This window comes from Malus domestica, chromosome 15 (genome assembly GCF_042453785.1).
Source record: "Malus domestica chromosome 15, GDT2T_hap1".
In the NCBI taxonomy this organism is placed as follows: domain Eukaryota; kingdom Viridiplantae; phylum Streptophyta; class Magnoliopsida; order Rosales; family Rosaceae; genus Malus; species Malus domestica.
The window spans coordinates 5795450-5823372 of NC_091675.1; the positions used below are offsets into that span (position 1 = coordinate 5795450).

The 27923-nt window shown below is 37.4% G+C and overlaps 6 protein-coding genes and 1 long non-coding RNA gene across 7 annotated transcripts; 5 read left to right on the top strand and 2 right to left on the bottom strand.

Annotated features, from left to right (window-relative positions):
• The first annotated feature begins 76 nt into the window (after window positions 1–76).
• Window positions 77–4124, top strand: LOC103455983 (uncharacterized). Its single transcript, XM_008395600.4, has 7 exons — window positions 77–624; window positions 852–940; window positions 1060–1195; window positions 2629–2727; window positions 2864–2989; window positions 3175–3437; window positions 3538–4124. The coding sequence occupies exons 1-7, from the start codon at window positions 456–458 to the stop codon at window positions 3649–3651; spliced, it is 996 nt and encodes a 331-aa protein (XP_008393822.3). The 5' UTR covers window positions 77–455; the 3' UTR covers window positions 3652–4124.
• A 2648-nt stretch (window positions 4125–6772) lies between these two features.
• Window positions 6773–8501, top strand: LOC103421137 (uncharacterized). The gene is made up of 2 exons (XM_029094367.2): window positions 6773–6911; window positions 7714–8501. Exon 2 carries the CDS (start codon window positions 7745–7747, stop codon window positions 8270–8272), a length of 528 nt encoding a protein of 175 aa, XP_028950200.1. The 5' UTR covers window positions 6773–6911; window positions 7714–7744; the 3' UTR covers window positions 8273–8501.
• A 155-nt stretch (window positions 8502–8656) lies between these two features.
• LOC114821582 (uncharacterized) lies at window positions 8657–9871 on the top strand. Its single transcript, XR_011576796.1, has 2 exons — window positions 8657–8870; window positions 9030–9871. It is a non-coding gene; the product is annotated as an uncharacterized lncRNA (long non-coding RNA).
• A 1238-nt stretch (window positions 9872–11109) lies between these two features.
• On the top strand, window positions 11110–12304 carry LOC114821786 (uncharacterized). The gene is made up of 2 exons (XM_029095145.2): window positions 11110–11540; window positions 11656–12304. Exons 1-2 carry the CDS (start codon window positions 11370–11372, stop codon window positions 12097–12099), a joined length of 615 nt encoding a protein of 204 aa, XP_028950978.1. The 5' UTR covers window positions 11110–11369; the 3' UTR covers window positions 12100–12304.
• Window positions 12305–14478: 2174 nt separating this feature from the next.
• On the bottom strand, window positions 14479–16790 carry LOC103431307 (succinate dehydrogenase subunit 5, mitochondrial-like). The gene is made up of 4 exons (XM_008369451.4): window positions 16272–16790; window positions 15745–16058; window positions 15473–15658; window positions 14479–14828 (listed from the first exon to the last, which is right to left on the bottom strand). Exons 1-4 carry the CDS (start codon window positions 16444–16446, stop codon window positions 14772–14774), a joined length of 732 nt encoding a protein of 243 aa, XP_008367673.1. The 5' UTR covers window positions 16447–16790; the 3' UTR covers window positions 14479–14771.
• A 2337-nt stretch (window positions 16791–19127) lies between these two features.
• Window positions 19128–20648, top strand: LOC103431308 (probable carboxylesterase 2). The gene has a single exon (XM_008369452.4). The coding sequence runs from the start codon at window positions 19481–19483 to the stop codon at window positions 20435–20437; it is 957 nt and encodes a 318-aa protein (XP_008367674.2). The 5' UTR covers window positions 19128–19480; the 3' UTR covers window positions 20438–20648.
• Window positions 20649–21853: 1205 nt separating this feature from the next.
• Window positions 21854–25121, bottom strand: LOC103424819 (26S proteasome non-ATPase regulatory subunit 14 homolog). The gene is made up of 6 exons (XM_029094474.2): window positions 24886–25121; window positions 24433–24610; window positions 23857–23938; window positions 23140–23316; window positions 22895–23062; window positions 21854–22236 (listed from the first exon to the last, which is right to left on the bottom strand). The coding sequence occupies exons 1-6, from the start codon at window positions 25025–25027 to the stop codon at window positions 22045–22047; spliced, it is 939 nt and encodes a 312-aa protein (XP_028950307.1). The 5' UTR covers window positions 25028–25121; the 3' UTR covers window positions 21854–22044.
• Window positions 25122–27923: the final 2802 nt, after the last annotated feature.

The window sequence follows — 27923 nt, forward strand, 5'->3', positions numbered from 1 at the left end:
TGATCCACCCACGGCGCATGTTAGTACAAGGCAGAGGAGACAAGGCAAATAGGTTGATTAAGCTGTTTTCACCACTACCGAGCAAACACCAACAATCACGGAATCATCTGAGAAAACACCATAATCATTCTTCATTAATCCCCCCTGGGCAAACCAGGCCACTCAATCTTCATTAATCTTAATCATTATCTTTTAACCCCTTTCTCTAATCCTAATTACGACGACGGCTTTGCATTTATCTCACTAAATCGTAGCAAATAAGGCAAGACAAGAAAAACCCAGAAGCCAAAAGCACTTATTCCACTGCTGCGTTGGAGCAAAGGACGACCTGGGTCTGTCGTCGGAAGAGGCGAGGCTTCGAAAGTTGTGGGCTTTTGGGATTTTGATCTGGGTCTGGCTCTGATCGATCTGTGAGGTCGGCGGATATGGTGGAATGAAGGAGAAGAGACGAAGGCATGGCTCGGGTAGGAGGAGAATGGGGATTTAAAGGTAGACGGATTTGGGGTTTTTCGTACAAGAAGACCACTCTCCTCGTTTGCTCCATTAACATCGTTGTTGCTCTCTATGTTCTTCGCTCCCTCTACGGTTCTCTCTACATCTACTCCGATAGAGATACACGCCCCAGTACGTTTCTCTCTCTTTCTCTCTAGCTTCTGTAAATCTTGGTTCTTTGAATGATCCACTAGCTGTTTGAGGTGTTTCTGGTAAAACCCAGTTGGGAATTTAGCTTCTTGTTTGATGAGTTTTCTTTAAATTTTGTTGCTTTGGATTATCCACTAGCCGTTTGAGGTGTTTTTCAGAGAACCCAGTTAGGAATGTTGAGGGAATGTTTTGTTTGTGAATTGGTTCAGCGTTTGAGTACACTCCGGATCAGATTAGGAAGATGGAGGAGTCAGTTCGGATTCGAAAAGCAGCTGAACCGGTTGAGCTAATTAGATTGGTAAGATATGCATTTTGAGTTTTCTTTGAGGGTAGGTAGTTCCGTTTGATTGAATCGGTAGAGCTATATGCTGCGAGTCCTTTTAATTTAATGGAGGACTATTCTGTTGTGCTCAAAAGGTAAAGGCACTGAAGAAGGAGCTTTACAGAGAGGTAGCGGTTGAATTGCCGCAGCCTTTGAAACTGAAGATGACTAATGATATAATTGATAGGTTGAAAACCTTGAGGCCCAATGCAAATATTACTGAGCAGAGAGGTCAGTGCAGCTCAATTTTATTTTCTTTAGTTTATCTCTTTTTGTTATCTGCAATAATTAATAGCCATGCAATATCAAATCTCAAATCTTGTATAAATGGTTTAAACATAATTCATCTGACCATGATATTCAGCTCTGTCTTGAAATAAATATGATTATGAATTTATGTTTTATCTGTGTTGATTTCAGTTTTTGTATCTGAAACTAAAATTATCGACATTGATAACAAATTCTAAAAATTATCGAGTGGTTCTTTGATACTGTCACATTAAGGTTGAATGAAGTACTGTTTTCTTGAGCAACTGTACGAGTTTTGGTAAGGGAGACAATCCAAAGATTTCGTAGCTTTAGTTTAAATCCCTAATCATTAGGCTTTTTATGTTTTTCTATAAGTTCATTTTCTGTTTGTGCATGCTTTCCCGTTATCTATTTCTTTATGATATTGTATCATCGTATGGTAGATTTCCTGCTTTCAATATTCCAACTACTTGTTCAGCTTTCTGCGGGAAATTATCCATTTACATATTCAGAAATAGCATATTTAGGAGTGAAGGCGAGAACACGGGTTAAAGGGAAGTTTAGGTGGGTTTCACGTGAAAGGATATAGAAGATTCATTGTCTGTTTTGTCTCGAGGAACAAATTGCTTCCTGGTATTCTGGAAGCATGTAAATTTTCTCTTGATTTTATGACAAACCAGATCTTTGTAAGGAAGGGATTGCTTTAGGCATTTCTCTGTATTTCTGTAACCACTCAAAAAATTGTGACATAATAGAGCAAAAACTTATAGTGTAACGTAGCTTTTTCTGTTTTCCGTGCCATTTTTCTCTCTTTGGGTAGGTGGTGCATGATGACCTGGATAATTGTTGTTTATTTTTTATTTTTTTTGTCCTGCATAATTGTTGTTTCTGTTAACTATGGAATTCTCAATTTATCATGTGACTTAAGTGGGGTCAATACTGATTGTCTTTTTTGTAAGAGTGGCCATAGTTTATATATGTGAGTACCTTGTGTGTCTTAGTACCTAGATATGTTCCAGTTAAGTGTAACTTTCACCTTGTTCAAGGTTTGAGTGCTTCTTTCACTCGTACATTACAAGTTTACAACATATTCGCTTAACGATGAAAAGATGCCAAAAGGTTACCCCAGCTCATACCAGAATTCAATTGCATGTAAACCACCAACCTTTGTAAAGTGTTGTTCCCATTAATCAATTTGACCCATTTGAATCTATAAATTTGAATTTGTTTAAATTCCCATGGCTACACTAAGTTCTTTACAAACACTTATCAGCTGCTAATAATTCAACTGACCAACCATGATTAGTGTGATGAGCTAAAGGATACAAATATGTGTTATATAATTCAGTTTATTATTCTCGCATTACTTGTAGTAATTAAGTTATCATGTTGATGGTGGTTGCTTAAATAAACAGAAGTAGTTGAAAGATGGTGCAAGGAAAAACTAAAAGAAGCTAAGCAGTTGGCAGTTGAGACCAAGGCTTCAAATTCAACAGTCCTTCATGAGGAAGCAGGTATGGTCATTATTTGTGAACTACGTGTGGTTTCTTTTTAGGATTCAATAGCTTATATGATGCAGCAGTCTATGAATGGTAGTATAATTGTTTTGACAAACTCTGGTGTTTACTGTTCTGATTTTGTTTTCTACAGAAATGCTAGTAAAAGCTTTGGAATCTGATTCCACTTGGCTGTTGGAAGATTTGGGCCTTTGGATTCCTCCTGAAATTCGTAACACGGAACATCATGATAAACCTGAGGGTGAAGAAGAGGAGTTAGGTAATTCATCAATTTCGGCTCCATGCCCTTCTCTCTATCATTAAAAAAAATCATCTTTTATTTTCCTTTACAAAATAAAAAGAAAACGTCACGATCCTTGTTTGGTAGTTTTGAGAAGTTTACTCATTTAGATAGTAGAAACTTATTCCATGTGTTGATGTATGTATTCCTTTGTTTTTCTGTAGACGATCAAATTTTGCCTGGCAGGCCGCTTCCTCCTGAATGCCATGCAGAAGTTCATACAGATTATGATGGTGCTGCTGTAAGATGGGGGCTTACCCACCACAAAGATAGTGCAGCTGACTGCTGTCAGGCTTGCTTGGATCAAGCTAAACGTGCTAAGCCTAATGAAAAGAGATGTAATATATGGGTTTATTGCCCGTCGGAAACTGGTTGCCATTCTCCAGATATCTATGAGCATAAACTTGGAGAGTGCTGGCTTAAATACGTAAGAACTAAACAACTGTTTCGTTATAATTTATATATATTCGTGATTATGTTGATCCAGTTGACCCTAATATTTCTTGTTTTCAATCATCAAAATGCAGGCAGAAACGCCTAAACTTAATTTCAAGGACAAGTATCCTGAATCATATAGAAACCGCCATCCATCTGCACCACTCGTTGTTCCTTGGGCCTCTGGCATTGTTGGCGCACGATAGGATTTCGCCACTCCCAGCAGAAAAGGACAAACCCTTGTCATTGTAACTTGACCTGCAAAGGCTTACCGTGTTCTGGATACATCACAAAACACACGAAGGTACCTTCACTGGAATATGTAATCATGGTCTCCTTAGGTTTATATATTTTTGTTCTGTTAAATTGTTCTGTGAAAAATAGAGGAAAATAGGAAGAGTTTTCGAAGAGAGGGGGATGGAGTGACTGAAGGTTCAGCGTGCGCTCCACGCTTGTTGTTTGTTCACAAAGTCATTTTTTGTAATACGGATTGTTCATGGTGTTTGGCGCCGATGATTCAAGATAAAGAAGTCCTGGTCGGAGGCATAGTGAGCTATGGTGTTAGACGTTGAAACTCTCCCCGTCGTTAAGGAATGGGGAATATGAATTTCTGTCTCTGAACGTTGCGTATTACTCTCTAATTCTTTGGATAAATACATAATGCTCTCTATCTTTAAAAGGAGACGAGTACGAAATTTTCAGTTTCTTGTTGCTCAGGTATCTTTTAGCTTGTACCTTTGAGAAGAGAGATGTAAGCATTCAACATTTATGTTTTTCTAATGCTCATCAATTGTATAAAGGATAAAGTACAGTTCCAAATTGAGAGAACCTCGATGGTGCCTTATCTTTTGAGAGAACCTCGACGGTACGAGGGAGGCTGACCAAAAGTTATTAATTAATTAGAGACCAAAAGTTATTAATTAATTAGAGCACAAAAGTTAGAGAGGGAAATGTGAAACAAAAAAACCTAGAAGAGTTGGCATGGTTTTTTCAGGGTGGACAATTGGGTGTTTTGGAGTGACGGTGGGTGGATAAATAGTGAGGATAGTTTGAGTAAATGGGGACGATAGCACCGGAGGCAGATTGTCCTCTCCTGTTATGGTGTCCTTTCTATCCTCTTCTATTTGTGCGGTCATGATTAAGCTACGTTAATATTTTATATTAATTTTTTTTATAGAGATAATAAAATAAAAAGCAATAGGAATATAAAATGTTGACGTGACTTACCTGTGACCACACAAATATGAGGGGATTGGAAGGGCACCATAACAGGAGGGCAGACAATCTGCCTCCCTACTAAACAAATACTTTTGCTAATAAGTGTATATGTTAGCAGTGGTTTTATCAAGTATTTGGTAGTGCTTCGTGAAAGAATAATTTGGCATGTACTTTGAAAGTGTTTTTATAAACTACAAGCATTTTTAGGAAGTGTTTTTTAAAATGACTGAAAACGTTTTTAATGAATAGTTTTAAAACTAATCTTTAGTGAAATACAAATGAATCTTGAAAAACATTCGAAGTTATTTTTTCAAGAAACACATAACTGATACTTGTTTGAAAATGCATGCTTTTGGTGAACTAAAAACAATTTTAGTCATTTGGGAAGCAGATCTAAACCATGGTCTAAAATATCGATGATATCAGAAATATCAGTAGTCCAAAAACATGGAAATTTCGATGGAAATATCGGGATATTATCGATATCGATAAAAATTGAATAAAAACCACAGAAATTGTAAGAAAAACTTGGAAATTTTTATTGAAACTTTGCATGATGTTTATTTAGTCAATTATCTATTAGTTTATCACAAAAAATTGGAAGGAAATGCATTGCATGATGGATTTAACTGATTTAAGTTGATTATATAGCGAGCTGGCAAACATTGTGAGTGTAGAAAACAAGTAGTAATTAATTAAAGAAGTTTAAACACACCATAATCATTTATATATAATGAATTAGTACAATATTTACACTTTATACATTGCATGGTAAGATACATGAGTGACTTAGTACCATATAGAGTTCCTATGAGGTTCAAAATTTTCACTATCTTCATCGTCTCTATGTGTAGAGTAAGTGTATTGTGAAGAGTCAGCAACCATGGCAATAGCTTTCAAGAACCAAAACCCAAAAGTCAATAGGAAACCGAATACTTCGGTATTTTCCGGGATTTCGGGATTACCAAACAAATGAGATTTGGAAACCAATCTCATATCGAAAATTTCGGTATTTTTCGGGATGGGATTCCCGAACTTCGGGATGGTTTTGGTTTGGGATTTTCGGTTTGGGTTTGGGACTTTTTCGGTTTGGTTTGGAATTTTCAGGAATTTTTTCCAGCTCTACCATGTAAGTGACCAAATAAAAAATAGAAAAATTAAAAACCACATGCCAATGACTAAGTAATTAATTGACACAATTTAAAATATAATACCACAAAAAATTTGGAATATGTGCAAATTTGTTTCTTGCAAAAAGAATTCAAAACAAAACGATATACATAAATATTTTATCATATTTTCACAAAAACATAAGTGATATGGTGGTCAAGGCGTTGAAGGAGTCAAATGTGAGGGGTTCGAATCCCTCTATGCACAAGATTGAGTTTTTTCAGAAATTTTCAAGTAGTTTTGGGTTTCATCTCGCGATATATTAACAATAATTAAGGGGATAAGTCACGAAATATCGTCATCTAAAAAAAAACAATAATTTTGCCGCTATTATCGATATTTTGGTCCATGTTCTAAACTAGCCATAATTTTTTTGATTAAACCCAATCATAAATGCATATGGTCTAATATCCTACTGAATAAAATGTTGGTTTTCCACCCATGCGTCCCGAGTTCAAAACTCATTCCATCCCGAAATTATGACATATGGTCTAATATCCTACTGAATAAAATGTTGGTTTTCCACCCATGCGTCCCGAGTTCAAAACTCATTCCATCCCTAAATTATTGTCATAATTTCGAACCCTGCCCTCTCTTCCCTTAATAATAATAAAATGGTCATTTAGTAGTACAATCTAATGTTATTCATCTTCACTTGTAAGTGAGAGGTTTTAGGTTCAATTCTCGCCAAAGGTAAATTTGAACCACATTATTGCTAGCTCATTGTGAGGTTAAACCCACCATCCTCCCTCCCTTTAATACATATAATATCGTTTGTTTAAAAAAAAAATGAAGAAAAAAAAAAAGCAATCATAAACATTTTTACCAGTTCAAGAAACAATCCCCACATGCCGAAAGTGAAATTTAATTGACTAAAACAAGGCATACACCAAATTTAATTTAATTAGATTCCGAAACTAATGGAGTGGTGTGGAGGCATACACCAAACTTTGAGAGCCGCTGCCGCTCATCGCCGCCACAAACTCTGAAAGTTTAAGCGATTCCAAGCCGCGCTTTTCGCCGCCCGCCATTATTGATGTCATCGCGCGAGAGATTGGAGCTAGCTCGGCCTACGAAGGTAACTTAATTTTTACGTTTCTCTTTGGTCTTCGTATTTTGGTTGAATTTATGCATAATCCGATCGTTACTTGGTTCAGAAAAACCAACAATCCAACTGGATTTAATTCTCAAGTTTTTTCTTTTACACTTTAAAATCATTGTTCTTGTTATGAATTCTGAAATTTCTGTCAGTGGGTTGTTGCTAAATTGGTTTAATTCGCATTTGGGCGTTCTGTAGCTTTAATTTTATCTCTGATTTCAAGCTGTGGTTCTTTGAAATTGAAAATTTAGTTTGTTTTCTGCACTTGAATCTGCATATTATGTACCTGTCTGGTTTAGTTGAATTTCAATTCGGGTTTTCGATTCCCAAATGGGTTCAAGTTCTTGCTGTTACCTGTCACAGATTTTATTAGAAAATGAATGAGTCAAGCTTAAACCTTTTTTTATATGTTTTGGTTTATGTGCTTGACCAGAGGAACCCAAAAGAGGGACTGCATTCGGGTGGGCATCGTGAACGATGGACAAGGGTTAGGGTTTACTGAGCTGCAGAGATAATTAGTACAGGGTTAGGGTTTGCTGAGCTGCAAAGATAATTAGTACAGTACTTGAATGCCGTTGTATTTTTGTGCTTGATGTTAATTTCCTTGTTTGCAATAGCAATCTTATTAGCGATAGAAGCTTGAATGCTCGATCCAGATGTCTTATGTGTTTAGTCCCACTTTTTTTTTAGAACATATCGAAAACCTTAACTTTATGGCGCATAGGGGTGTTTGCAATTTGAAATTACAGAAATTACAGAATTTTTTTCGTTTCATATGCAGTGAAGCTAATCGATAGCAAGTAGCTACGAGTATGTTTCTTTGCAACAATTCCATTCAGGAAACTCACTATGAAATACTTTCCGTGAAACAAGATGCAAGCTATGAAGATATCCGAGCAAGCTATCGATCTGCCATCCTTGATAGTCATCCTGATAAATCACAAAGTACCTCTGGATCGGGAGATAGATTCCTGAAGGTGCAAAAGGCTTGGGAAATCCTTGGCGATTCAAGGTCTCGCGCACTTTATGATAGCGCACTGCGAGCTTCTAGTCTTGATGCTATGGTTGCAGAAGATATCAGCTTAAAAGATGTGATGGCTGAAGATGCGGGAGAGGCCATTCAGCTCTTTTACCAGTGCCGGTGTGGTGACTATTTCTTCGTTGATTCTTTGGAGTTGGAGAAGATGGGATATGCTTTGTTAAGAGATGGAAGGAAAATATCTTTCGAGGCACAAAACGCATTGCCAGCATCGCTTGTCATCCCCTGCGGGTCTTGTTCTTTGAAAGTTCGGATGTTGATCAATTCAGATGATTTTGTTACGATTGTTGATAACCATTGAACGGGGGACGAAGTCTTTCGTTTCAAGATTTTAGTTTCAACAGCTTAAAATGACGGGAGCCTTGTGTGTTTCAAGTTGAAATTTCATAGAAAATGTGACAAGTTGGATGATTGAAACAGAGATTAGAGAAAGGCCTAACTATGATTATTTTCTCTATAGTTTTAGTCGTCGCGATTTAAGTTTTGTAGTTTACTCCTTGTATCAATATAAAGACGTCCTAATTTCGTGATTTTTTCATAGAATTTGCAATTTTTTGTTTTTGATACACGGAATTCGCAAGTGATAAACATTTGCGCTGTTTTTATCTTTTTAATCCAAAAATTTGACGGAAATGAGTCCTTATTCTTTAAATGTTACGATTAACAAATTACATAACTTAAATCGCAACACTTGTATGGGCCCTTGCATGAGTTTGGTTGCATCAGGAACCCATTACTCTGTTATTTTATTTTATTTTCTCAATAACAAAAAAATAAAAATAAAAATCACGTCTTGAAGAAACAAAATCAAAATTGGGTCTACGATTCTCAGCGAACCGATCAGTTGTTGATTTTCCAATCGATCCGATAAGGTTGAAACCCTAATTCTCTATTCCCAGGTTCGATCTTTTCCTCCTTTATGGTAATTTCACAAAAAAATAAATAAATTAGGGCACCGTTCTTCCTCTGATGAAAGAAATTTGATTTTCATCAAAGATTGTGTTTTTGGGTATTTTAAACTAAAATTCCCAGTTGGGTTTCTCATAAATCGGAAACAGGAGATGGGTTCTGCAGAAAAAAGCTCCCAGTGGCGGAGCGTGTTCGACGGCGTGAAGCTGAAGACCATCAAAGCAATGCCGGAAGCTCTAATGGCGGAGATCAACACAGCAATCTGCAATCTCGAGTACGCACGCGCCACCGCTCTTGTCGACTCTCCGTCTTCTTTGTCTTCGACGGCGAAAACCGAGATCCCTGATCAACCGGAATACAATGCACGAATGGCGGACCAAGCCTACAAGGCAGGCTGCGCAGCCTTGGCAGCTGGGAAACTCGACGAGGCCCTTCTCTCTCTGAACACTTCTCTCTCTATGTGCCCGCCTGATCAGACCTCTGCGGTGACCAAGCTCCACTCTTTGATCTCTCTCACATCTCGGCAGCTCCATAAGTCCACCAGCTGAGTTTATCTTGTCCTTTATAATTAATGCAAGCGATGGTGGGGAAGGAGGAATCGAACTCAGGATCTCGAGTGCAGCGGACTTTATTATGACATCAAAATTTGGGATGTTTGATTCCAAGTTTCCATGCTTTTTTCATGCGGATTTGGAGGTCGGCAACAATAATGTGGAGCTATTTAATGATCAATCAATTGGGGAACAGGGGAGATGTAGACATTAGTGTCCGGAGCAGATTTCACGAGGGTGATTGGTGATGGAGATGATGCTTTAAAGCTCTACAGATAAAGATAAGGTTTGAGTACGTGTATGGTTGTATAGGTAGAGGATTTTCCTTTGTTCTTGCCTAAAGGTCTAAACTTGGTTGATTGTTTGATCAGTTGAGATATGAATGATGTATTTAACCATGGTTAATCATTATTAGAGAATATCATCTGTTCTTTTCTAAATTTTGGTTTTTTTTTTTTATTAATTTAGATATGATTGGTGTCGTTATCGAGTAAATCTGACCCATCACCAATTATATGCAACTATGTGTTTAGTCGTCATGAAGGACTTGCCTAATACTTTTAACCTAATAGTATCGAGGGCAAGTGTCATGCATTGTTATGTGCTTTATTTTTTCGGAGGCGGATTGTCTACCTTCCTGTTTGGGTGCCCTTCCCATTCTTTTTTATTTGTGCAGTCACAGTTAAGTCACGTCAATATTTTATATTGTTATTATTTTTTGTCTTATTATCTTTGTAAAAAAAATTAATATAAAATATTGACGTTATTTAATCGTGACCGCACAAAATAAGAGAGGATGGGAAGGGTACCCAAACAAAAAAGCAAACAATTTGCCTCCTTTTTTTTTCTACTTTGGCAACTCATTATTGGTTTGGGACCCGTCCCACTGGCATACGTGATCTAGTTATTAGAGAATTGAACCGAGTGTCAAGGGAGACTAGAGAAAATAAAATCAAAGATATTGCTCAAGATATCTCAGACTCATGATCTTTCTTTGTTATGATGTTTACTAGAATTGAACGGCCATGAAATTTCTAATTAGTTTCTGTTGGGACACCACATTAATTTCAACTAGTTTCCATTGTCTTTCAATGAAAATGAAATTGGGGAAAGATGCCAAATTTATGTGTTAACCTGTGTCAAGATTTTCTTCAGTTGAGATAACATTTTGAGGGCACTCTCACTTTAGGAAAATTCAACAAATAGCTTCGTAAGCGTGGGTTTGGCCAGTTAGCCTAATGTGTTTGCTTTTAGCACTCAAGTTCGAGTTGCTCTTCTTGTAACTTAAAGTAATTTAGAATCCTGTCTTGTTAAAAAAAAAAACAAATATGTCAAGATTAGGTTTGGTATCATGTCCTAATTCCCATGACTTCAACTTAAAGCATGAAAAATGAAGACTACAGAAGCAGCACTAAATAAAGAAAAAAAAAACTGAAGAAACGGATTGAAGTTACAGGTCTTCTTCAATGGGAATAATATTAAGGGAACTTTAACGAAAAGCTTCCGGTACTGTTCATTTTAACGAAAAACCATATTTTTACACTAAAAAGTCAATCCTGGTACTATTTATTTTACCATTTATTTTGTCCTTATCGTTAAAACTTAAAGTTTTCAAGCTATTTTCATTAGTTTTCCTTAATATTAATGGCTGTGAGATAAGCAAAAGCGTTTTCAACCTCAAAGGGAGGAGTTTTAGCTTTTGTTAAAACGTCTAATATGCTTTTTTAGCTTTGTCTTTAACCCAAAGAATAGAAACCAATCTTCTCCATTTTTCCAATAAGCTGAGAAGCCGCTGTCAAAAAAAGCAGGTGAATGTCTAATCCGAACATCATGTCGAGTAAGAATGACACACACCAAAAGCACTAGTTTTGTAGGTATCTCAAAGCACCTCTGGCTTACAGCTTACAAACCCAAAGCACCTTTTTTTTTCACTCCAACATGAGCATCTTTTATCACGAAGATGAACAATCACCAAATCCTTCCAAAAGATGCAAATTTCTTGCTGCTTGTCTCACCGATGCGTTTGCGAATTGCCATACCGGCAGAAAGCTTTCGGTTTCGAGCCGTGCGGAGGAGTGCTTGACAAGCGACTTTGATGAGGAACAGGAAGTAAGCTATGTACCCGAACAAAGATTTTCCTTATAAGGTTTTCATGTTTTTATTAATGTACGAGTGTTTTACAGGTTGTTTTATCATTTTTAGTTACTTGCTTTTTCTCTATCAGGTTATTGTGTCTGCGATTCGAAGCCGTGCTATGGAAAAGCTGAGGCGCAAGCCGCGCAGCTTCTCAGATAGCTTTTCTTTTGTCTACTCTTCTAAATCGGGTGATTTATTCATAACACAGAAAGGAGTGGAAAAGCAGGAGGATCATGAAGACGATGAGAAAGCAGATTTTTTATCGGTTGCAAGCTGCCTTTCTTGCTGCTCAAGCGACGCTGCAAGTAGAGACGTGTTTCTTTCTGTCAAGACAAGCTTGTCGCGCTGTTCGAGCCTTAATGGGATCGAGTTTATAGATTTTCCAAAGCAGTCCATAATTCAGCAGTTCCGTCATTGTGAAGGCTGGCCGTTTGGGCTTTGCCGGAAGGCTGTGTTGCTTCCACCGCTGCCAAAGTCGCCCTCTGAGTCGTGGTTGTGGAAAAAAGGCACTAAGTTTGTTAAGATGGTTTAAAGTCGGAGCTCCTCCACCCCCACCACCAACAAAGGAGGTTCAAAGTTCAAGTTATTCAAAGTTATTTCGTGTTTAGATGATTAAATGGATGGAATACAATGCAATTACAAAAAAGTTTTAGTTATAATGGTAATGTTATACTTTGTGATAAGTAAAGCTATCATATATGCAAATGCATAAATGGACCAAAATGTTAGTATTTAAATGTGTTATAACGAATTAGTATACTTAAATGTTCTTACTTTGACATATTATAATGATTTAGTGTAACGAAACGTCTATACTTAAAAATTTGGTAACACAAAAGAAATTATGCAAAATACATGTGTACCAAAAATTTCGTACTTAAAATTTTCTTATACAAGTTGCTTACCATAAATGGTTGATACAAAATGTAAACAAATAAATGAATATTATTGGACACTTAAATAAGGAAACCCATGAAATTACAAAAAAAAAAAAAAAAAAAAAGGCAAAAAACTGGCATTGAATACATACGTCGACGTTTAATGGAGTGTGTTTGGACATTTTAATGTTTCTTATACCAGTTACTTACCATTTCTGTTTCTTCTCTATAATCGGATGTTTTGAGGGTCTTAAATTTGTCTAATTTCTTGTAACATTTTGGCTAAAATAGACATCTAGAATAAAGTTACTTACCATTTCTGTTATACAAATCTCATGGACCATTTTGGCTAAAATAGACATCTAGAATAAAGTTTATTTGTGAGAAACAACTGTTTAAGAGAGAAAAAACAAAAACAATTAAAAAGTACAAGCCATACTGAAATCTAAAGAACCCCAGAAGCCAAACCCGGAGCACAAGACGAACACCCCTACACAAGAAACTAGAACTAAACCGTTCGAGCGGGGCGTTCGAGCACAGAACGCTTGGAGACGACGATCGAGTAGACGAATCCTTTTAGCTTCGACCTTTGTGCTTCTTTTTATCGCTCAAGTCACGGCAAACAACATGGAAAACAGCATTAGCAATAATGTCACCGCGAGAACCCCCTTGCAAAAGCATGCGTCAACGTCATCATTACGACGTTCAGATTTGAGGAGGAGAGCCTTTAATCCATCGTAAGTAATGGGTTTTCCACGAACCTTAGAAGTGACATTGTCAAAACGAGAGCCGACATTGTTGATGACGACTTCAATGATCTCGGTCTCAGGAACAGGAGAACCAGCTAACGTTAGCTCATGCGTAAATCGTAATAGTGTCGACGCGTTGAAGAAATTCAGTAATCGATGAGAAACCGCGAGTAGTGCGATGAAGACGACTACGGAGCTCTGAGATATATTTCTGATGCGAAGAGGCAAATCGTTTCTCCAAAGCTTGCCAAGTTTCGCGAGCAGTATGGTACCGGTGAGCGGTGTCACCAAGCGCATAATGGCTTATGGAGGCATTGATACAGGAGAGAACAAGCTGGTCCTCTTCAACACAATCTTTAAAATCACGGTTGACAGTGTCGGTTTTGTTTCCAGCATCGTCGGAGAGAAACTGAGGAGGACAGGGAGAAGAACCATCCACAAAACACATGAGGTTATGACTTTTAAGCAAAGGAACAATTTGGGACAACCAAATAGGGTAATTACTGGAATCGAGTTTGATGGTGATGACGTGAGAGACGTTGGGAAGAACAGACCGGGCGACAGAAGCAGAGGTAGAAGAGTTGGCCATCGGACAAACAAAATAGTTCCGGTGAAAAGAGAGAAGGATCGAGGGACAACAATCACGAGGTTATGATTGCTCGAAAAACATGTGGTAGAACTTAAGTTGCCACAGAACTATGTGGAGAAAGGCGACAATTAGACTGGAGGCGGTTTGTGTTACACTTGTAACACACATAAAGAGATTAACGCCGTATGAGATTATCACAGTAGCAAGTAATAAAATCTAGGACGACTAATTCAATAAATTTGATCAGAGATGAATTCTAAATTGAAGTTGTTACGAAGAACTATGAGATTATAGAGAATTTTAAATTTATCATAAATCCTTTATTTTCAACTCGTGCATCGTTCACCATTCAAATGTGTATATAGTCTTGCAGTGGGAGAAAATCTAGGACGACTAATTCAATACATTTGATCGGAGATGTAGCTCGAATTCGGGTAGTTTATTTCGGCCATCGTGGATTCCCATATCCAAAACCAGCTCGAACTAATTTGTGATTAGACCTGATATTTACTTTCACGACGTGTCCAGTCCGATACATAACGATGTCCATTGAGTACACGTTAACATTTTAGAGTACTATTGCAGTTCCCCATTTAACCAAATAAATTGAACGTTCTTTTGTTTAGTCCGTGTCTACAAAACGAATGTGTAAAAAAATGGACCGTCAATATGTCATTAATAATGTGACACCATGATTTCCAATAAAATGTAAAGACGTATTATCGTTGCATATTGTTGACAATTGTTCCATCATCAATATTATCAACTCAACAGAAGCAGATGAAACAAATCACACTGAAATTACTTGACGAAACAAACCTACAACGTTATACTCTATCACAACGAAAGAACAAAAGATCAAGAACGAAATTCTCTTATTAACTGTCATCAGAATCTGAACATCTGGCCTGTTTCCAAATATCCAACAAACACGATTCCAAAAACCGAAAAGCTTCCAATTACGGTAACATTCTCTGAAATTCTGGGGTTAAGCTCTTTGCTCAATATATGACCCGGAAAGTCCAGACGTTCCCAGAACAGAGATCTGCAATCAGAATACAAAATCAAATGAGCAAGTCTACAAATAGATTCGCATTGATTTGCACGCTTGCGAATGTTCCAAATAGGAGTCCCTACACTGCGGGATAATAAGAAACCAGGTACCACAAATGCCGAAATGAAAAGCTTGATGCCAAAGCATTGTTTATACTGAAAGACCCCTTTCCAGTTCCCACGGGAAGAGAAGGAGAAAATAAGGGGCGGAGTATCATTAAAAAGGTCGTACCCAGTGCACAAGGCTCCCGCTTAACGCAGGGTCTGGGAGAGGTGAATGTCGGCTAGCCTTACCCCCATTTATGGGGAGGCTGCTCCCAAGTCTCGAACCCGAGACCTACCGCTCATGGGCGAAGGCACTTGCCATCGCACCAAGTGCGACCTCTCGGGCGGAGTATCATTACCAGACTTAAAATATATATCCTCAAACACGTCAATTTTGATCTTCTATTCTCCTAAGTGAGCTAAATGAGTAAGATAATTTTGCTTCAATGCTGCTCATACGGATAAGAAAAGTACCAAATGACTGCACCTATGATTTGATATGGCTTTCTCAAAAGGTAATATCATGAATTATAAATGTTATTGACCGAAAATCTTATCTAGCTATGACCTTAATCATCTTTATATTAATACCTTTCCCCACTCAGAACCGATGCCACTGCATCTCATCTTCAAGTATATCAGCTTAGTTCCCAACTCTGTCTCAACCTTCTTCCTCAAATAGGTCTCCTCAGGCCCGAATGCATCCAAATAGGTAATGTAGCGACTGTAAATGGTCTTCAGTGCATTCACATACTCATCTGACAAGGGCTTGACATTCTACAGACAATACGAAAACACAAAAATCAAAAGAATTGCATAGACAGACAACAGTGAAACCACAAAGTCCCTAATGATTATAATACCTCTCCGCTCATACCAACACTGTCATCAAGTTCCATCTTCAAATTAGTAATCATCCCGCCGAACTCCTCAACAGCCTCCGCTGCCCGGAAAACATTTGTGACAACCTCTTTGCCAGTCTGGTCATCAGTATTCTGAGACAATGCCGCCTTCGCTTCATGGACGACACTATTGGGCAATTCATCCCAACTTGCAGCCAGCAAATCCTTGAAAACATTGAGCAGCGCAGGGTCTTTAATGGCAGGCAAGTGACTCACATCATCACTATAAAATTTCCTACTTCCCAACCCCCTTGAAAACGGGGACTTGTAATCATCTGAGGATTTGCAACATACCCACATGGAATTTCAGCAGAAAATAAAAAAATTTACAAAACCCAAATCATTTTGCAACACACGAAGCTCAAATACGCAGTTTTTATGCAGAACATCAGATTGCAACAATAACCCATTTCAATTTTGCTTCATATCTATAAAAAAAAAATTCATTGAAACAAGAAATTGAAGTCGAATAAAGAAGGGGGAGGTACCGGAAGAGAGGCCCTTGGCGACGGGGGATGAGGAATTTAAGAGGGTTCGCGCAGCAGCGGCGGAAGAGTGGAGAGGCTGAGAGTGGCGTAGTAGCTGCTGGTTAGCGGCGGCTATTCGATAAGATCTGCAAGAGACTGAGCGGTACAGCGATCTCAAAGCTATCATCTTCTCCATTATTACGGAAGTTTACCAGAAAATCAAAGGCAGGGAAAACTGGGAAAGGAGAGACGGGGTTGCAGAACGGCAAGTGGATTTGTTGACACCTTTGGACAACAACAGTTAGATTCCCAGGTGGAAATTACTTTTGGGCTTTTATGTTGGGCTTCAGCCTATAAGATTGGGCTGGATACCTGAATTTGTGATGGTGCATATTTTTTCTTACGATCGCATTGGTTGCAGTTAGATAATGTTTTTCGAAATTTAAACTCATCAAAACGAAATTGGTACAGTGGTGATGCTCACCACCACTTACGCATGATGAGCCAAAATATTAACGACTTTGGGGTGAGCAGTGGGTTGAGCAAGACTGCTTTAGTCCATCCATATTTATTTTGCTAGATGGCTCCTTTAGGGTTCAGCTCGTTCGTGCAACTTTCCGTGCTTCGACTCCGAGTTTAGTTTGTTGAAGCATTTAAAAATCCAACATAAGAAACACAAAATAAAATACGACGTAAATTTGTTGTTCCACTATTTATAGTATCAAGGTTGGTTTTGCGATTCACAAACTTTTTTAATGTTACTAATTTGTTATAAAATGTTTTATCCCTTCCAGAATCACTTCCCGACAAACCCTTGGCTAGAAAGAACATCAATATAAGATTAATTAAAGATATGTTGATATGTTGATTTTAAGTGTACGATGGCAAAGTGAGGAGAAAAGTAATGTTATTGCAACAATCTTCAAATTTCAAAGTGTGAAAAGTCAAAATTGTTGGACATTTTTCATATCCCCATTGCCCACGCAAACACACATTTTCAAGCTTTTTTTTTTCAACGCAGGTAGCTGAAATCTTGTGTTTGTATTTTTAATTTTTATCCATGTCTTGAGTTCGTAACTTCCTTTTATTTAAATTATTGTAAAAATTTATAATTCTTTACGCTTTCTTTAATAATAATAGATTTTATAAAAAAAAGTAGCTGAAATCTTTAAGGCTGCAAATCAAATTATTAGACCTTGCTTTGTCACATTTTCATGTTCCGGAAAGAAACACGTCTTTGATTATTTAACTTTTTCTTTTGTTTATTTAATTTCGAAATTTGACCACTTTTAGAAAACTAATTGATGTCCAATCAAGAATGTTCTTGGTGGTTGCTTCGTGTATTTTTGGTTAAGCTGGCTGCTTCGTATATCATAATTGTTCCTAATGGAATTGGCTGGAACTTTGTTTGTAATTCTTTTTTTATTAATATTTTGTTTTTAATTTTATAATTCTTTTTCACACAGAAACGTATTTCTTTGTGTTTGATTAATACAAATTGCTAGTAAGTTAGGTTATCTCCAACCGAAAGAGGGCCAGAGAGCTCTCTTTGGCCTTATAGCCTTTCAAGAAGTTAATATTTTAATCAACAGTGTCAGGTTATTTTTCTTACCATCTCCAACCGAGGGGCCAAATGGCCAAATGCCAAACATAGCCATGTGACAAAAAATCATCTTCAACCGAGGAGGCCAAAGGGTCATAGGGCCAAACATAATTTATTATTTTAATTGAATTAATATGGTTACTTAAATTAAACTACCTCAATAATTTTACGATAGATTGCCAATAAATTTTCGATTTGGAATTTCAATAATTTTACATCTCAGATTTCGATTGCCACGTGTCGATGTGTGAGTAACTTTGCAGATTTCTTGTCGATAAGGAATCTCAATAATTTTACATCTCGGATTTTGAGTGCCACATGTCTCGGATTTCATGTTGTTAAATGTTTTTTTTTATGTTGTATAATTTTTATCATGTTTAATGTTACTTAATGTTATTTAATATTGTTTAATATTGTTTACTGTTGTTTCATGTTACTTAATGTTATTTAATGGCTTAGGAAGTTATAGGAAAAAAAATAGAATTGAAAAAAAAAATTGAAAAAAAAATAAAATAAAATATAACAGTTAGCTGACGTTAGCAACTAGCCGTTGGTTTCAAACGCCTAGCCCGACCCGAGGTTGGTTGGGTTGGGCCATTCGGTTAGCCCTTTTCTCCTTTTTTGGTTAGGTGGGGCCCACGAGCTATTTTAGTGTCATTTCAGGCTATTTTCGGTCCTATGACCCTCTGGCCGGATCAATTGGAGATGGCTTTAGTACCCACAAAAATGTCTACATACATACACGCTTTAGCTTAAAGAGTAAACATTTTTAATACAAGGCTTAAACTTGTGACATAGTTCGCACATCGTAGGGCTTAATCCAATTCTCTCACCTTTTAAAATAGAACATCGTGGTCATTTTGTACTATGGTCTAGTGACTGTGATATTCATCTTCACTTGTAAATGAGAGATCTTAAGTTCAAATCTCGTTAAAGGCGAATTCGAATCACATTATTATGGCTAGCTCAATGTAAGGTTTGATTCACTTTTCACCCTTTTAATGTAGATAATATCATTTGTTAAAAAAAAAAAAAAAAAAAAAAGTAGAACATCGTGTGGCTTAGTTATAATTAATACATCATGTGGCTTAAAAGTGTGGTTCCCTATTAATTGTTTAATAAAAGAAGTTTAAAGATTGGTTATTGCAGTAAGGTTTTATGTTTTATATTTTATAATAAGAGTCGCTTATCTTAATCATAAACACTTATGCAGTTACGTTAGAAGTGCTTTAAGTTGAAATTTCTACTACCAAGAAGGCAAGAAGGAGAAGCATTGAAGATTTTCTACCAAGTTAGTCATAAACGCTTTTATTGGTCAAAAATCACTAAACTATTCTAATCTTAAAAAAAGAGAGAAAAAAAAAGAAAAAAAAAGAACTAAACCGCACATAATACTGCCTTATTCAATTACCCTAATCTAGCTTCTTCCCTTAAAATTCTATATTTATGTACAATTCCATTCCCTCACACTCATCCCATCTCCCTCCCTCCATAAGATAAAATGCACGTCATCACATAAAATCCTTCACAATCTCCTGTCACTATATTTCAGGTCATACTCCAAAGCCCAAAGCCTCCCTCTCTCTTCCTCCTCCTCCTCCTCTTCTCCTTATTCTCTTTCGTACAAATGGCTGCAACCACCTCACCAGAAGTGTTACTCGAGGTCTTTCCATACCTCCGGGTCCTCAAAGACGGCACAATCGACAGACTCGCCGGAACCCAAGTCGCTCCTCCCGGCTTAGACCCCGAAACCGGAGTTTTATCCAAAGACATCGTCATCTTACCCCAAACCGGCGTCTCAGCCCGACTCTACCGACCCATCACCGCCAAACCTGGCACAAAACTCCCCCTAGTCGTATACCTCCACGGTGGCGCCTTCTGCATATCCTCAGCCGCCGACCCGTGTTACCACACCAGCCTCAACAACCTTGTTGCAGAAGCCAACGCCATCGCAGTTTCAGTAAATTACAGATTAGCCCCTGAGTACCCGCTCCCCGCCGCCTATGAAGACTGCTGGGCCGCCCTCAACTGGGTTTTTAACTGCGGCGAAGATCGTGATTCGTGGGTCAAGGATGACGTCGATTTCGGGCGCGTGTTTTTGGTCGGAGACAGCGCAGGAGCCAACATTGCACACCACTTGGCCTTACGGATCAAGGACTCCGACCCGGATCCGAAGTTGAAAATTGCCGGGATTGGTATGGTTAATCCTTACTTTTGGGGGAAGGAGCCAATTGGCGGGGAGGTGGGGGATTTGGTGAGGAAGTCAATGGTGGACACGTGGTGGAATTTCGTTTGTCCGTCGGAAAAAGGCGGCGATGACCCGCTTATCAACCCGTTTCTGGACGGAGCGCCGGGGTTGGAGGGGTTGGCTTGTGGGAAAGTGCTTGTTATGGTGGCAGAAAAAGACATATTGAGGGACAGAGGGAGGCTTTACTATGAGGAATTGGTGAAGAGCAAATGGGGAGGGAGGAAGGAGTTGATTGAAACACAAGGGGAGGATCATGATTTTCATATCTTTAATCCCAATTGCGACAAGGCTAAGATCTTGATTAGGGATTTGGGTAAGTTCATTAATCAAGATTAGTGGAGTTCGGATGGATTGGAAGCATTTGTTTTAGTTTGTGGGAAATCTTGTTACGTGGGAAAATGACAAAGTGAAGGCCATTTTCAACAGTGGGATTCCTTTGTCAATGTTTGTCATTCATTGTTGTTGTTGTTGCAGTTGTCTTTGTTTTATTTGCAAGGTGATTCGCATAGGTGCGGAAATGGATCGTCTTCGGATCTTTTTCATCAAATTCATCTAATCAATTAATCTGGATTTTTAAAATTTGATCCAACGGTTAAAAATAGTGATTCACTTTAAAAGTTATAATAACTTTAACCGTTGAATAAAATTTCAAAGGCCTTCATTCATAAATTTGATGGATTTGATAGAAGAGATCTGGATGTTCCATTTCTGATAGATGGAATGAAATAAATAAAAGCTACTTGCAATAGGATTGTACTTCTCGTTCAAAAAAAAAAAAGGATTGTACTAGTGTGATCTATTAATGGGGTTGGGAGCAACATAATGATAAGGAAGAAACGAACACAGAATCTCATAGGAAGAGGAGAAACGAACATGGAATCTCATCGGAAGAGGAGATCAGACAAAGAATTTTAAGTATAAAGGTGAATGCTTGTCAGCTGAGTTATAAATTTTCTTGTGTTATTGAGTAATCCTTGAATTAAGACTAAATCAAACTTTAGCTTTAGGCATCTCTAATAGGGTAGGCAAACAAAATGGAAGAGGATCCTCTCCTGAGCAGTTCCCTAGGGATCATGCAATCATGTCCGTTCATCGTATATCGTGCGGTCAGAAATTATTTAAAATTTAAATTTTAAAATTCAAATATGAATATTATCTAACGAAAACTGACCGTACGATATAAAATGAACGGACAAGATTGCGGGATCCCTAGGATCCCTAGGAAACTGCTCATGAGAGGATCCTGGTTCAAACAAAATAAGTAAAACTGTACTACAAAAACTAACGTGTCATGCTGTATGCTCAATTGTCGAAACAAATTAAGTAGGCAAAATTATACTTCATTATTTTCTTTCATCTTTAACCTTTACTTTTATATTTGTCATTTTTGTCCACATCAACTATTTTTGCCCACGTGACTTGTCGAAATAGATTTGACTATCGGAGGTGCTCAGCCAAAAAGGACATGTATCAAATCAAACCTTGGCTTTATTTATAGAGGACAACCTGTTCCCGACAAAAGGATGCGCGTAACGTGGACAGTTTAAAAGACGTTTCTTTGGGATGGCATTGCTCACGGAGAGTGACCTATATGAAATAAGTTCAATGTCACCGGATATTCCGATCCAATAACATAATACCATGAGGGTTGAAATTCAAACATATTATTACTTCATTGAAATGGGACATCAAGATAGGAGTGGTGCTTTTTGATGTAGTATGTAAGAGGTGATGTGTTTTCACAAAATTAAATAGGAAGGTAAGAAGCAAATATATTATTTACCCTTTTCATGTACTAACTATGAACACAATCCATCAGTAAATTTAAACCAACATGGTAACGGTTTTAATTTAAAGTAGAAAATTCTCCAAATTGTTCAAAGCAATGAAAACTATTCAATGCCTTCTGAAACAGTGAAGACTCGTTTCACACTCACAACTCTCTAGAACACGACAGTGTCGAGCATTGTTCCCAGGGTCTGAACGATGTTGGAGGACATCAGGTTGGAGACGTGTTCTTCGAGATGCTTCTTCGCATCCTGCCTTCCTACATTGGCAATTGCAAGCTTCTCGGGTGGTAACTCATCCTCCTCTTGAACTGCTTTGTTGTATTTGACAGCCAAGTTCTTCATCTCCTGCAGAAGCCAAAAGAAAAACAAAGAAGTTCATCATGACTTTGGGCGATTAAATTTTAGCCGACCTATAATCAATCCAAACCAGCTCACACTTTGAATTTCCTGAACAAAACATTCCAACAGTCCCTCTAGCAAGAGAGGATAGACCTATAGTACAAAGGGTAACCTCAAGCCTTTCCAAAATTAATTCTGGCAGGTCCTAGTGGTTTTTATTCCGTGAGGACATGGACCCCTAACCAGGCACACAACACTGAGACAGGTCTTTATTGGTTTTTTCTTAAACTACAATCCTAGATTTTTGGACAGTCAAAGAAATATCTTGACCAGCCTAGCAGACAAAACCAGATTTCATGGTTTAAAACTTGCATAAACTACTCCTATGAACATTCTACCACATGAAAGTTGTTACCGCAGATTATCAGGCATACGGTGGCCCTAAATTGCTTTCCTTATCATCCACCACCTACTACTCACCTTCAATAGAAACCATTACCAACGGATGACCTCATACTGGTCGAGAAAGCAAAGTGCATGCGATGCTAATAGACTAACTTGGTTCCATGGGTAAATATCACTAACATGTACTTGAGCGATAGACACCCAATTCAACATAAAAATTCAATAGCCCCACACTTAAGGTTCACAAAACCTTGCTTACCTCAACAGTTTGCTCATTTGTCTTCGAATGATTATCAAATCGCCTAAGTGTCAGCCCATCTGTCCATTTCTTCTTGTGGAGGTTAAGTAGCATTTTCTCCTCAAGCTCATTCTTTCTGTAATTAATAGCTATAGAGTAATAATGCCGGTTCAACCCATGGATCAATGCCTGAAGAGGAAATTGCATTAAGTCAAAAAGTGGTGATCACAAAGAAGGGAGATTAAAATTACTTGTTTAGGACTTACTTGAATGGATGGCTTATTAAGATGCCCAAGATTTGAAGTTGTCTGCCGTGGTTCTTGGCCGAGCATCATTGTTTGTGGGTTAATGAGGCGGAAGGCATCTATGACGACCTTTCCCTTCACACTCTGGATGGGATCAACCACCACAGCCACAGCACGTTGATTCAAAGCTTCAAAGCTCTGCAAGAATAAAAAGCATAACAATTACTTACCACAGCCCTCCTACACCAACCAACAATCAAGTTTCTAATCAAGGGCATCACCGGTAATGGTATACCATTACTCAATCTTAGTTGATAAAAAAAGGAGCAAAGCATGTTGTACATGAACACACATATGATCTAGGTAAACTATTAGGAATTTGAACACATCAAAGATAACTAAAAATAAATATGTAGAATTGGACCTAGAGAAATTTAAGCCTAGAGGAAATCCTCATATTTGGGGTCCAAAGAGGAAGACTTTAACAACAAATAGACAGAAGTGAATAGCCAATACAGAACAATGCCAATGAGCTTAAAACCCAACTACTTTCTTCATAACAAAGACATCAACATGCATTGATGTCCACAAATAAATATAACATCTAACATTAAGAGAAACTAATAACTGAAAAAAAAAAAAAAAAAAAAATCAAACCATGCATGGTTAGAAATTTGTGTTATCTCAACAAAAAAATGAACTGAGCTCAATGAAATATAAAGCATGAATCAAACCAACCTGCTGTGTATTAATGTCCACACCAGATAGCCAACAGCCAAATCCAGGATGCGAGTGGTACCACCCAACCACCATCTCTGGTCTGCATTGCCAATCAGTAGAACATATATTATGATAGGGAATCAGCATAACTAGACAGTCATTCATAACAAGAAAGGTGCAGAAGCAGCAGAACACAGAGTGTAACCATTGTATAAGTATTATACAAGTTAACAATGCAGGTTCTAATAAGCTATTCTAACTTATCATCTAACACAAACTTCACGTTGCACCCATCTTCACGAAAATCCACGATTATCAAGATTCTCACAAACGGAAACGAAAATTTTAGAACTCAGAGCTACATTGGAAATCCATGCACGAGCTCCTTCTACAATAAAATTCTCCAACCGAATCATACAGTTCTTATTAACTTAGTGGTTTTCAGAAAAGAAAAGAGAAAACGACTGAATATAATATATGTGCAAGCCAGAAGAAGCAATGACATGCTTATCACTTAAAACTCGGAAAACGGTACTTGTGGAAAGCATTTTCAACAACCCTAAATTTCATTATTCAAAGTGGAAGAGTAGATACCTTCCAGTCTGCTTCAGCATATCAAGCATGTTAGTCTGGAAAACATGGTCAACAGCTTCGACACTAACACCAGTACCACTCTGCGGCATCGCAAAGACATCGACAACTCGAACAGTGTACTCATCCACAAACTCACCGAGCATCAATCCCATCACTTCCATGGGGACTCCCGCCCTTCCTATTAATTATCAAATCCCAAAGCACGAGTAAGAGAAAAAATTTAACTACATATAAGAACTCCAGAAACCCTAATTACGATCCCAAATGAATAATTTAGACATGATTTACTGACATACTAGCCTATATTGGGTTTTGAAATCCAAAAAACAAATCCCAAATCCAATGTCCAGAAAGCATCAAATCCCTAAACCCCAATTTCGAGTTTCGAAATTCAAGCTGATTTGAGAAGACGTAAAGTAGTGGAAGATGGAAAGAGGAAGGAGAGAGCTTCACCGTGCTTGAGCATCTTGAGGAGGGCAAGGGAGGAGATGTAAACCTGCTCGGAGGAATCTAGGGTGGGGGAATCTGGAGGAGGGTGGCCCAAAGCTCCTCCGGCGCCGGCGAACATCCTCTGAAGCCTCTCCATGCCTGACATTCTCTTCGCTTTCAATGTGTTGGGTTTGGGGAGCTCTCTGCTTTTCTTTTCTAGCAAGACAGCTCTGCTCTGGTTTATAAATAAATATTCGGAAAAATCCTCTTCATATTAAAATTTGTTTAATTTTATCTGATAGGCCGTTCTTTGATTGGTCCAGTTAATAGTTTGGGCTGCTTATGACTAGTGGGCTGAGCCTACCATGAAACACAAACATTTTAAGCCCAAACTAGAGACAAATATGAGGGTACTGCTATTTCATCTTTTTATTTTTATTTTTTTATTTTTTATTTTTTTTTATGTTTTGGGGTCAAATAATAGATTTTTTAGATTTAGATGTTAGATTAGGGAGCCGATGGGGTTCAAACACATGCTATAGTACAACGGCATCACTCATTTCCACCACTACGATAGATGGCCACTTACAATGCTATTTCATCTTTGATATGAGAAGTTTTTCAGTGTAACTATTAAACTACACTGTGGTTTTAATAGTGTACTTTGTAACACGATTTTATCAATTAGTGCCATAACTTGAAATGTAAGTTTGTCATCTTCTTATATTATAAACTTTTTTCTCAAAGGATAGAATAATTTTATTAGATACGAATGGAAATGTTTGTAAACTTAGCAAGAGCATATAAAACCATTCCTATTCATGGTAACCACCATTTCTTAAAAAAATTAAGATGCAACTAAGTGCGCTGCTTCATTACAAAACCGTGGAGTATAAACAAACACTACTCGTATAATAAAATTTTGACAGGATTAAACGGTAAAGTAAAAAAGGATGTAAGTCATATTAAAGGTAAAAATTTAGGGATAATACTTGTGGCAATAGGAATAGGATCCTCTCCGGATACTCTTTGTGGAGATATGGAGGATCAATCAATCGTGTTCGTTCATCGTATATCGTGTGGTTAAAAATTATTTTAAATTGAATATAAATAGTACCTAACAAAAACTGACTGCACAATGTACGATGAACGAACCCGATTGATTGATCTCCCAGATCCCCACAAAGAGGATTGGAGAGGATCCTTGTCCGTGGCAATAACCGTGGAGCATAAACAAACACTACTCGTATAATAAAATTGTGACAGGATTAAAAGGTAAAGTAAAAATGGATGTAAGTCATATTAGAGGTAAAAATTTAAGGATAATACTTGTGGCAATTGAAAAAGTAGCAACATTCATATCTTATATATACCATAACCACAACAAGTGGCTCAGTGGTAAGTGGCGGATTCTGGCTCTTAAAATACAAAAAAACAAGAAGATTTCGGGTTTGAAGCTCCAAGCTGGTGAGTTTGCTTGACTGTAACCAAATGAGGCTGAAATGTCTCTGTGAGTATTCTCGACCCCCGAAAGGAGTGGATAAATGTGGTTTACCACCAGTTGTCCCTCTTTTTAAAAAGAAAAAAAAATCTTATATATACCTGTTAGTTTCCTATACTAAATTGAGTCCCACAATATATTTTAACTAAAATTATTGTTTAGCTCTGGTGATTTACACAATTAACCACACCACTAAATACTCTCACATATATTAGAGAATATTATTAATGATTTCTATGCGTCTAAATGATATTATTATTGCTTTAAAAAAATCATTAAAACCCTCACAATATATCTCTTGGTTGATTAGTGGTTGATTACCAGCCATTCTTCTCTCACTTTTGGCAATTATTAATTCTAGGGTTGGACTGGAATTGACGACCATTAATCCGAATAATGGGTATGAAACTTCATTCAAATTTACTTTGAAAAGAGGATTGTTTTGTTGAGAGTATGAATCCCAACATCCAATAAAGTAGAAAAATTGCATGTGTAAGTAATTAGGCTACTCCTCATATTACCAATTAGTTTTCCAGTTGTAACAACGAAATGTCAATACAATTTAATGCACCTTAAAATTTTCATATGAACCAAATACTTCTAAGAAAACACAACGTTCTAAGTTCCTGGATATCTGAAATTTCTTTGTATACTAGAAGAAGGTAACAGCGTGTGGCTTGTAGTTGCAGACTTACAGCTATCATGAGCACACAACGTACAATGAAACGATCAAAATCAAAATGCCTAATGCTAATGGAGGTGAAAGACTGAACAAATTTAAGTTGGTGATGATAAAGGACAGCAGTAGCCACAAATGAATTTCCCGACGTTAAATACTGGAATTTTCCGATACCAATATTAATACATGTTGAAAAACGTAGGCGTTTAGGAATATTAGTGTACGTTCTGAATCAGTCTACAATAGAAATCTAAAGTTGATGAATTATGTTACTTTGTACTACGGTTTAGTGGTATTTCTCTTCATTTGTAGGTAAGAGGTCTTAGGTTCGATTCTCGCCAAAGACAAATTTGAACCATATTATTGCTAGCCCATTGTGAGGCTACGTCCACCCTCTTCCCATAGTGTAGATAATATCGTTTGTTGAAAAAAAAAGTTTGACGAGTTATATGTAGTCTCTAACCATATTATTTTAAATTCTATTCTTTTAGAATTTAGGGAGGGGAGAGTTTCGAACCCTCGGAATGCATGTGTAGAAACTCATCACTTTATTCACTAGGATATTGAACCACATGCCATGTCGCATATGAATGTGGATATACAGAAAAATGTTTCCTAGTTGTGGATATGATTCATGAATTTTCCACGGCAACAATGCATATGATTTTTTTGAAGTACAGTGCTATTTTGAAAATTATTTGCATGCGAAAATTTGATGTGACTACTTGTGAGATCAATACGTTGCTATATGTGAAATATATGCCAACATGGTATACTTTACATGTTATGGATAAACAGTATATAATATTTCTAAGTACGTGATACGTGGAATTAGTATATGTACATGTTGGTATTGAAGTACAAACATGCTTTCTCTATGAT

What these genes read in the sequence shown, in the direction of transcription:
- LOC103424819 (XM_029094474.2), bottom strand. Translation starts at nt 25,027, where the DNA reads ATGTCAGGCATGGAGAGGCTTCAGAGGATGTTCGCCGGCGCCGGAGGA. An exon ending in CCTCAAGATGCTCAAGCACG is followed by an intron (nt 24,611 to 24,885) that starts GTGAAGCTCTCT and finishes GATAATTAATAG; the next exon opens with GAAGGGCGGGAGTCCCCATG. An exon ending in TGGACATTAATACACAGCAG is followed by an intron (nt 23,317 to 23,856) that starts GTTGGTTTGATT and finishes TTATTCTTGCAG; the next exon opens with AGCTTTGAAGCTTTGAATCA.
- LOC103455983 (XM_008395600.4), top strand. Translation starts at nt 456, where the DNA reads ATGGCTCGGGTAGGAGGAGAATGGGGATTTAAAGGTAGACGGATTTGG. An exon ending in GGGTGAAGAAGAGGAGTTAG is followed by an intron (nt 2,990 to 3,174) that starts GTAATTCATCAA and finishes GTTTTTCTGTAG; the next exon opens with ACGATCAAATTTTGCCTGGC. An exon ending in GAGAGTGCTGGCTTAAATAC is followed by an intron (nt 3,438 to 3,537) that starts GTAAGAACTAAA and finishes ATCAAAATGCAG; the next exon opens with GCAGAAACGCCTAAACTTAA.
- LOC103431307 (XM_008369451.4), bottom strand. Translation starts at nt 16,446, where the DNA reads ATGGAGAAGATGATAGCTTTGAGATCGCTGTACCGCTCAGTCTCTTGC. An exon ending in CGCCAAGGGCCTCTCTTCCG is followed by an intron (nt 16,059 to 16,271) that starts GTACCTCCCCCT and finishes GCAAATCCTCAG; the next exon opens with ATGATTACAAGTCCCCGTTT. An exon ending in GTGTTGGTATGAGCGGAGAG is followed by an intron (nt 15,659 to 15,744) that starts GTATTATAATCA and finishes TATTGTCTGTAG; the next exon opens with AATGTCAAGCCCTTGTCAGA.
- LOC114821786 (XM_029095145.2), top strand. Translation starts at nt 11,370, where the DNA reads ATGAGCATCTTTTATCACGAAGATGAACAATCACCAAATCCTTCCAAA. An exon ending in ACTTTGATGAGGAACAGGAA is followed by an intron (nt 11,541 to 11,655) that starts GTAAGCTATGTA and finishes TTTCTCTATCAG; the next exon opens with GTTATTGTGTCTGCGATTCG.
- LOC103431308 (XM_008369452.4), top strand. Translation starts at nt 19,481, where the DNA reads ATGGCTGCAACCACCTCACCAGAAGTGTTACTCGAGGTCTTTCCATAC.
- LOC103421137 (XM_029094367.2), top strand. Translation starts at nt 7,745, where the DNA reads ATGTTTCTTTGCAACAATTCCATTCAGGAAACTCACTATGAAATACTT.